The 9,976-nt window shown below is 53.3% G+C and overlaps 1 protein-coding gene across 1 annotated transcript; it reads left to right on the forward strand.

Annotated features, from left to right (window-relative positions):
• The first annotated feature begins 4,273 nt into the window (after window positions 1–4,273).
• FOXC2 (forkhead box C2) lies at window positions 4,274–6,079 on the forward strand. Its single transcript, XM_059999096.1, has one exon. The coding sequence runs from the start codon at window positions 4,473–4,475 to the stop codon at window positions 5,976–5,978; it is 1,506 nt and encodes a 501-aa protein (XP_059855079.1). The 5' UTR covers window positions 4,274–4,472; the 3' UTR covers window positions 5,979–6,079.
• The last annotated feature ends 3,897 nt before the right edge of the window (window positions 6,080–9,976 follow it).

Here is a 9,976-nt window from a genome sequence, read left to right on the forward strand (position 1 = left end):
GGTTGAATCTTTTAAAAGTTGCAGAGATGATGAATATCAGCTCTAAATATTTTGACATGCATCTTTTAAAAACAAGACATGTTCTCACTTGACCACATATAATTATCACACTCAAGAATTTTAACCTTGATAAAAAATTATTACCTAATACACACATGGTATTCAAACTTCCCCAGGTATTCTCCTCTATTAGTGTTTTTAAAAAATTTCCTCCATCTAGGATTAAATATTGCATTTAGTTGTTCAGTTTCTTTAATCTTTTAACCAAGAACAGTCCTTACCCGTTATTTTGTTGTTGATGGTGCTACCATTTGTGAACGGTGGTTTGGACAGTTTTCATCAGGCACACACTTTTTGTCCTGGAAAAAATTTCTAGGAGCTGGATTGCAATGGATTTCTAAGAAGCAGCATTGGCTCTGATGAACTCAAGGGTTCATCAGATCCCAAGTAGCTTTCGGAAGACTGAGACGGCTCTCATTTCTGGTCCCTTTCCCTAAAACCTCATGAGCCCAGGAGAGAAATGTATTGAAAATAGTGAGGAGAGACACAAAAATCCTTTCACTTGTCTGATCTGTTGTTCCTCAAAAGCAGAAGCGGCTGCAGAGGTGTTGTAAGTCTCCCTTAACTTTGGTTAAAGTTAAGGGTTGTTAAAGCCAATGTCAGGCACACACGTGCAGCCCAAACATTTTTGATGAGTTCCCTGAAACTCACGCCACACATCGGGCAGAAAGACAGCTGTCCTGGGAAGACACGAGGAGAGCAATTTGTTAACAACTCTGGCAAGAATATAGCCAGACTTGTAGACACCTAAGAGGCGCAGGTTTTATTTGCTTAAAACCTCAGCGAGTCTCCCTAGAGGGGATTTCTTGCTCCCCAAGCAGTTTCAAAGACACTTCTGTTTTCCAACACATCATGTTCTTGACACATCGCAAAACCGTGGAAAATGTTTTGTATTTTCTTGATCGACTCGCCGCGCACAGTTTATTTACCTTTCTCCCTCAGAGATTTTGAACTTTATTCCTGCCATGCAATGCTAAGGTGCATCCATAAGGTGTCAGCACCTCCATTGTAACCAGAATGGTTGAGTTTCCCCCCCACCCCGCCCCACTATTTCAAGAGTAGTTCCCTGATGGGCCTCAAGGTGGCGCCAACACCGCAGGTCCGCCCGAGCCGCTTCCAGGTGCAGGAGCCCGCGGCGCCCAGGCAAGGACTCTGTGCGGTGGGGCGCGGGGCCGGGGGTGGGGGAGTGACTTGAATATCTTCTGCCTTTATCGTCGCTTATTATTCTACTAATGCACAGGGCTCTCTGGGGCCCGATTTGGCTTTCGGCTCACTGACAGCAAGGTCAAGAAAGGAAGAAATCAGCAGCCCCCAATCCAAAATACCTTGGCAGGAAAAAGAAAAGATCGGAAACATGGTTTTTGCAAAGTCCAGGTGTGTGGAAGGTGTTGTTTTAATAACCTGAACAAACATCTCTCCCGGAGTCCTACCGAGCGGAGAAGAAACCTAATTCCAGGGGCAAAGGAAAATGTCTCTCTCACCTTTTCTGTCTTGATTATAAGGATTTTTTCCCTTCCCATCCCACTCTTTTTTTTGGGGGGGGGGTAATAATTTAGGCCATTCAGCCTAGTTCTTTTCAGATGTCATTGGTTTAAACCTGGACACCCTTGTAAATATAAACTCAGGCAAAAACTGCCATTTTGGAATTTATTTTCCGTGGTCCTTAGCTATTTTGGTTTTTGCCCTGTGCTGTGATAAGGCTTTTTTTCTTAAAGCACCTCGTAAAAGCAGAGTAAATAATATTCCTTCAGGAAGTCTACAGACTGAGGAGTGTTTCTTGATCAATAGTTTGCACTTCCAGTAAAATTGTGAGAACTCGGGCTGCCTGTCACGTACTCCAGGAGAAAGACACTTTTTGCTAGAGGTTTTTTTGGTTTTTTTGGGGTTTTTTTTAATGGATGTGAAAATACTGGAGGTATGAAAAAATAATAAAGTTGTAGTGGGAGTTGGAGGGTTGCGGAGAACGCTCAAACCATTCACCTGTGAGCTGAGGACTGGGCAGTTTATTTTACTTCGTTGCCCCCCAAAAAATCAAGTTAGAGAAAGAACCCAGAGCACCCATAAAAAAATATAGCGAATGTTTCAGAAGCAGAATATTCGAGGTAATAGGAAACTATTTTGTACTTTCCCTTTGATTTTGAATTTATCAGGAGATAATACCATTCAAAGATAATGCATATAAATGTTTTTCTTTTGTTCTGTTATTGAAAATGAATGAAGTATCCCCAGTGCGTTCTACTCACCTCCCCCAAAGATAAGACTGACCGTAGATTCTCTCAAACCCTTTTCCTGGGAATCTAATAAACAACTGATGGGAGAGTGAGGAGGGGAAAAGGAATTCCGAAATACAAAAGTTTTATCCGAAGTCTTCTTCCCTTCCCAACCAGACCGACAACTTCCAGAAGAATTCTGACCAGCATTTAGCCCGTCTTATAGATGTCCTGCCCCTTCGGGGAAGCGAGCGGAGGGGGACCTGATTATTCGAGGTGTTGAAGAAATAAATACTCAGTCCACAAATAAACAAAGTTTCTGGGACTCCTAGAGAGAAGGAGAAAGCTTTGAAGGGCGAGGATCTCCGAGTCGCTCCAGGTCGATATCCCGAATAATACCATCTCCGGAGGTGTCTTTAACCATTTGCAATCGCTTACCCCATCCTCTCGCGGAGCCCCAGTGCCCAAATCACCTTATCAAACAACAGCCAAACAGAAAAGACTGAAATACAGAAAGTTAACTTGGAGAATCCCAAGGGGCTTCTCCAGGAACTGGAAGCAAGAGCTGCGCCCAGGGTTGTGGGTTCCAGCCGGCGGGGCGCCGGTCGGGAACCCGCTCTAACGGACGCGCGTCCAGCGCGAAGCCCCAGCGGAGCGCAGAGCGCGGAGCGCAGGGCTCAGAGTGCAGGGCGCGGGGTGCGGCTCGGGTTTCTCCTCGCGCGCAGAGGAACCCGGCTTTCCCGGGGCCGGGTGGCTGGTGCATTGTTCCCATCTTCGGGGAGCGCGGGAGTCAGCCTGTCAAAAGGGAATTTATCTCTGGGAAAAGGGAGACACGCTGCGAAGCTGGAGTTGGTGGGCTGCAAGCGTCTACGCGGGAGGGGAAAGGGGGAAATGAACAGAATTATTTCACTCTCTTCCCCAAACCCCACAAAACGGCTCCCGATGTCGTGGATGATTTACTGAATCCACGGCGAATTTAGAGGATTATATCGTCAAGATGTCGCTACTTTCCCCACTTCGCCTTTCCCCTATAGACGCCTCGGCCTGCCTCCTCAGGTTGGGGTGAAGGGCACTCGGTTTCTATAATTTGCCTCTAAAACCTTTATAGGTTATTCTTGACTGCCCTGAACCTGGAAACTTCCCGTTGATTGTTAATTATTTGCTTAAATAATGACAACATACAGCGGAGGCTCCTCCATTCCAGTCCAGCACGTTTACTTGGAAGCCATTACACCTGGACCCCGATAATTAGGAAATCTAATTATTTGCCTCATCACTCATTAATAAGAAAAATAGTCCCAGGTTCTTTGCTACTTACAAGGTCTTTGGGGAGATACTGGACTACATTAATCAATTCGATTTTATATCTCAAACTGACTTTTATCTGCGAAGGAGCGTCGGGGTTTTTTTGTTTTTTTCTTTTGCTCTGGGCACGTGGGCCCATTAACCAAAATGTGATAATAAAATAAATTTTAATAAGATATAACTTTTTAAAAAATCTTTTCAAGTTAAGACTGAGCTGCAGAAGTCTGGTTTTGCGCGGCTGGGTCTTAGAGCCGACGGATTCCGGCGCTCCTCGTCCTGATTGGTGCCAAGTCCCCAGAGCGGCCGGGTTATTGGTCCAAAGTTCCCGGAGGGGGCGTGGCTGGAGGAAAGTAAAAACTCGCTTTCAGCAAGAAGACTTTTGAAACTTTTCCCATTCCCTAAAAGGGACTTCGCCTCTTTTTCCGGGCTCGGCAGGGTAGCACTCTGGACCCCGGCTCTCCGACCCTCAGGGCTGCCGATTTGCTGGGGGGGCTTGGAGAGCCGCCTTCCCCTTCCTGACGCGGACCGAGGGGCCAGCCTCGGTCCACCGCGCGCGCGGCGTCTCCGCTCCGTCCCCGGCCGCCCGCCCGGGCTGCCACCCGCCGAGTCCCGAGAGCGAGCGGGCGAGCGAGCGGGGGCCGGCGCTGCGTTCGCCCGGGCGCGCCCTCCAGGATGCTGCTCCGCCCGGTCCGCTGAAAGAGAGCGCCCTTCCCGGCCCAAAGGCGGGCGCCCCTTCCCGGCGCCTCCTCCAGCTCACCCCTGAGGCTTCTAGGCGCCCGGGGCTCCCCCCCGCCGGCTCCCTTCCTCCCTCTCGCGCTCTCTCGCTCGCGCTCGCTCTCGTAGGGCCTTCCTCGCGGTCCGTGCGCGCAGGCGGTGGCTAGCCGTCTCGGACGCAGCATGCAGGCGCGCTACTCTGTGTCCGACCCCAACGCCCTGGGAGTGGTGCCCTACTTGAGCGAGCAGAATTACTACCGGGCGGCGGGCAGCTACGGAGGCATGGCCAGCCCCATGGGTGTCTACTCGGGGCACCCGGAGCAGTACGGCGCGGGCATGGGCCGCTCCTACGCGCCCTACCACCACCACCAGCCCGCGGCGCCCAAGGACCTCGTGAAGCCGCCCTACAGCTACATCGCGCTCATAACCATGGCGATCCAGAACGCGCCCGAGAAGAAGATCACCCTGAACGGCATCTACCAGTTCATCATGGATCGCTTTCCCTTCTACCGGGAGAACAAGCAGGGCTGGCAGAACAGCATCCGCCACAACCTCTCGCTCAACGAGTGCTTCGTCAAGGTCCCCCGCGACGACAAGAAACCTGGCAAGGGCAGCTACTGGACCCTGGACCCGGACTCCTACAACATGTTCGAGAACGGCAGCTTCCTGCGGCGCCGGCGGCGCTTCAAGAAGAAGGACGTGCCCAAGGAGAAGGAGGAGCGGGCCCACCTCAAGGAGCCGCCCCCGGCGGCGTCCAAGGGCGCCCCGGCCGCCCCCCCACTAGCGGACGCCCCCAAGGAGGCCGAGAAGAAGGTGGTGATCAAGAGCGAGGCGGCGTCGCCGGCGCTGCCGGTCATCACCAAGGTGGAGACGCTGAGCCCCGAGAGTGCGCTGCAGGGCAGCCCACGCAGCGCGGCCTCTACGCCCGCCGGCTCCCCCGACGGCTCGCTGCCGGAGCACCACGCAGGCGCGCCCAACGGGCTGCCCGGCTTCAGCGTGGAGAATATCATGACGCTGCGAACGTCGCCGCCGGGCGGCGAGCTGAGCCCCGCGGCCGGGCGCGCGGGCCTGGTGGTGCCGCCGCTGGCTCTGCCCTACGCCGCCGCGCCGCCCGCTGCCTACGGCCAGCCGTGCGCGCAGGGCCTGGAGGCTGCGGGCGCCGGGGGCTACCAGTGCAGCATGCGCGCCATGAGCCTGTACACCGGGGCCGAGCGGCCGGCGCACATGTGCGTCCCGCCCGCGCTGGACGAGGCCCTCTCGGACCACCCGAGCGGCCCCACATCGCCCCTGAGCGCCCTCAACCTCGCCGCCGGCCAGGAGGGCGCGCTCGCCGCCGCCGGCCATCACCACCAGCATCACGGCCACCACCACCCGCAGGCGCCGCCGCCCCCGCCGGCTCCCCAGCCCCAGCCGGCGCCGCAGCCCGGGGCCGCCGCGGCCCAGGCGGCGTCCTGGTATCTGAACCACAGCGGGGACCTCAACCACCTCTCCGGCCACACGTTCGCAGCCCAGCAGCAGACTTTCCCTAACGTCAGGGAGATGTTCAACTCCCACCGGCTGGGGATTGAGAACTCGACCCTCGGGGAACCCCAGGTGAGCAGCAACGCGAGCTGTCAGCTGCCCTACAGATCTACGCCTTCTCTCTACCGCCACGCAGCTCCATATTCCTATGACTGCACGAAATACTGACCTGCCCCGGCCCTCCTCTGCCCTGGCCCGCTCTGGCTTCGCCTCCCAGACGCGACCCTCTCAAACAGTTCAGGCTGCGGAGACGCAAAAAGAACCCAAACTTGCCCACCGCTTTTTCCGCAGACCCGGGAGCACAGAGCGCGCGCGCCAGCCTCAGCCCTCTGCGAAGCTGCAGGTAACTTTAATTCGCCGCCCCGTTTCTGAGATCCCAAGAGGCCCCAGTACAGGGACGCGGCCCAACGAAATGAATAATGATTTTAAAATCCCCCTCCCCTTCCAGGATGGCTGTGCTCACTGCTCCACTCGGGGTTTCAAAAATTATAACTTATGGACCAAATCCCATAGCGATCCAGTAATGATTCTCTGTAGAGACCCCCATAGGTCTATGGGGGTCTCTATAGATTATGTATGTGCTGTGTGTAATTTTAAATTTCTCTAACCGTGCTGTACAAATGTGTGGATTTGTAATCAGGCTGTTTTTTTGTTGTTTTTCAGAGCCATTAATATAATATTTAAAGTTGAGTTCACTGGATAATTTCTCATCTTGCCCGACCATTTCTAACTGCCAAAGTGAAAATTCAAGAAACCTATGCGGGGTTCCCCCCCTGTACAATTATGAGATATAATTCTTCTCCCAGTTGTAGGTCTTTTACAAAACAAGAAAATAATTTATTTTTTGTTGTTGTTGGCGGATAAAGTCAAGTATCTGATACTTTTTATTTACAAAGTGTGATGGTGTTGTATAGTAGATTCCTCCCCCAGCATTCCTAAAAGAAAAAAAAAACACTAAAAATTTAACTTGACCTGTGTTTGTCTTATGTGGTCTTAATTGTTGTACTTGCCTTAAAATAAACCCATGTTGTTTTTCTGCCCAAAGTCCGGACAGTGTGTTTGTATGCTCGAATTTTTAAAAACCAGGTGTGTTCACAAATCCACCTGTTTTGATTATTTTTGTTACACAGGTGGGTAAATGTATAGACATCTACAGATGATCACAGAAGACTGGGGGACTCCCCTGTTGTCCCGCCAGTGTCACAAAAGGCTTTCGATTAGTTCAGAATCCCACCCTGACTGAGGCAATCAAGAAACAGTCCTGCTTGGACGTTGCTGCCTGAAGGGCTGTGAGCCGTAATGACATTTGCTGTAATGCATTTTGTTAAACGCAGAAAGACATGCCAATAGTCAAAACAAACAGTGCCATTCCATCCCAGTGTCCAGCCATCTCCAATTTAGGAGGTGAGGGAGAGGAGGATAAACATTTTCCATTCGCTGACAACAAACCAGGGGGAGTCCTGCTTTTCCTCAGTTTCCTAAAATACGGACTTCCTTCCCCACTTTAATAGTTCTCCAGAAAAGAATTTGAACCCGGATGGCGGAAATCCAAAGGGGATTGATTCTGTACCATTTAATGACCATCCCTGGCGGTGACCAGATCAGAGGTGAATCTTTGACCTCTTCACTTCTGGATTTGATTTCTAAATGTTTACCCTACTGCAGTGAAAAATTTTCAAGCCTCGTCGCACTTCAAAAATAATTTACAGTGCTTTTAGAGTTTTAAATTTGTCAACTTTTCCAGGACTTTAAATAATAGATTATTTTTCTTTCCAATTTTGATACCTTGTCCTTCAAATTTTAAATAGCCATGCAGCCTTTGTGAGGTGCGGCTGCGCAGGGGAGGGGGCATGGCGTCACTCTCTGTTTCACTGACCAAAACACGCAACTCCCCTCTTGGTCTCTGTGTGTGACTTTGGGGTCCAGAGCTCCAAGTTGGGAATGAGTTTCCCAGCCCAGCAGGTGAGAAGGCACTCTGTACCTTGCCTAGAGTGCAGCTCCTGTGAACTTACCACTTCAGGAGATGATGATTTTCCAGAAGGTGATCTTGCTGGATGCAGTAGCCTTGAATGTAACCTGGGCGTTATGTTGTTTTTAACACGGCAGTTTGTCTCTGTGTTATGCTGAAATCGAATTGGGGGAAGTTTGAGCATAATAATTTCCCCCATATGTGCAACACAGCTTCTTTCAATCTGTGGCCCCAGAGGTGGCACCTGGCTAAGACTTAAAGATTGCATTTTATTCCTTTTCATGACCGTAGGAGTGGTGAGCCCCCGGGTCCTTGGTGCTCAGTTGAGTGGGATGCACCAGAGAGAGGGAGGGAGAGACCCCTGAGACCATTCTCTGAGCTGCAGAATGAGGCTGCAGATCGCTCACTGCCGACTCGGGCACTGGGGTTTCACTTTGCTCCCCTCGAGGAGAGTGTTCTAGCTGGCTTTCTGCTTCCCCAGATATTTCAGAGTCCTCCCTGAAAGCCTGCCCTCACCTTAAGATTTAGAACTCAGAGGAGGTCTCAGAGACACATGGAAAACAGTGGAGAGAGAAATGGAACCACGGGGTCAGAGATCTGATCTGCCCTTGACAGGGCGCTGGGGTCTCCTAACTTTGGGAAAGCCTCTTAAAGAAGTCCCCGCTGTGCGTGGGCCGCTCACCTGAGCGGGTAGCTCACGGAGGCCACGGCGAGGGGCCCTTCCATTCCCCGGGGAACGTGGCCACCTGGGGACTGTTGGAGGAGTTATCCAGGCCTGTGGAGGCGGCAGAATGGAAGCGAGTCAGGCCCTGGGCCGAGGAGGCCGGGAGTTCGGGAAGCGCCTGGAGGCCGGCCGCGTGTGGGGTGGGCGGTGGGGGGGGGAGGCCCTGCGCTCGGAGCCAGTCTCAGTCTCGGCCTGCAGCAGCCCGAGAAGCTTCGGGACTCAGTGGCCTGGGGCGTCCGTTGCTCCGCGGAGTGGGAAAGACCGGACGCCGGGACTGAGCGTGGAGGCCAGGCGCCGCCGGCTCCCTTGCTGGTCTTCGCGCCACCCTACGCGTCTGCCCCCGTCGCGCAGAGACTGCGCGGGGTGTCCCGGCTCCACGTCTCCATCCGCTCGCCGCTCCTTCCTCCGCCGCTCTCCTCGGGAGGCCCAGGGCCTTTCAGGAAAAGGGGAAAGGAGGTCGGGGCTGGAAGGGCCGGATTGAGGTCTGCCGGGACTCCTTGCTAAGGCGGCTCTGTGGTCCACCGAACGCAGTTTGCGTGAAGCTGCGTCTGATAACCACGTTTCTTCCTGACCCAGTAAGATACAGCCGGGCAGGTCTCAAAGATACAGCAAATAAAATGGAAGTGACCCGACCACTACAACAGAGGCCGTTTCCCACAGAGATAACCCTGCGTCCCCGACTGGCCTTGGCTGGGTGGACTGTGTCTCTAACCAGGGTCCAGTTTTGACAGATAAAGGCCGCCAAAGAGACCCAGTGGCCTTTGGGCATCCTGCACGTTGTTCTTAGCCCTGGAGAGGCCGCAACTGGAGGAGCCATGCTTCTTGTAAGACTCGGAGAGACACCCAGGCTCACTGCTTTCAGGGAGAGAGGCCGAAAGTTGGGCTTCTCCCACGGCCAGTCTTGGGTCTGTGGCCCGGCAGCCCTCACTGCTCTGGTTCAAGTGGCTTGTCCTCGAGGACGCCAAAATCGGTAGCGCCACGCATCCTCGAGTTGCTGGAGCAGTGGGCTAGGGGTTAGAGGACCACATCTCGCTGTGTGAACAAAGTCCTTCCCTCCCTCGCCTTGGCCTTCTCATCTAAAATGAGCAGGTGAGTGCAAGGGCATTTCAGGGCAGCGGGCATGTTTTTTCCTGCATCGCCAGCTCCTGCGATGGGCCCTCGCTTATCCCCACTCCCCTGCTCTGCTCGCAAGACGTGAATATCAGAAGTTAGTGGGAGAAGAACATGCAGGGTCCTGGGAACTTCAGCATTTGGCTCATAAATCTTCCCAGGTCCATCTCCTGCCCTTTACCCCAAGACTGCCTGGGGGGTGGGTGGGATCACCTCTGGGCCTGGGAGAGGCTTGTGAGCTTCACTCAAAGCACAGAGCAGAGCTCCCAGGTCCCCAGTGGCCGAGGACTCGCCTCCTCCATCCTCAGCCCCAGCCCCAATCCAGAAATCTGGACGGGGGTGTTGGGCCAGGTTGGCCAATGG

Source organism: Delphinus delphis, chromosome 20, assembly GCF_949987515.2.
Source record: "Delphinus delphis chromosome 20, mDelDel1.2, whole genome shotgun sequence".
NCBI lineage: Eukaryota > Metazoa > Chordata > Mammalia > Artiodactyla > Delphinidae > Delphinus > Delphinus delphis.

What these genes read in the sequence shown, in the direction of transcription:
- FOXC2 (XM_059999096.1), top strand. Translation starts at nt 4,473, where the DNA reads ATGCAGGCGCGCTACTCTGTGTCCGACCCCAACGCCCTGGGAGTGGTG.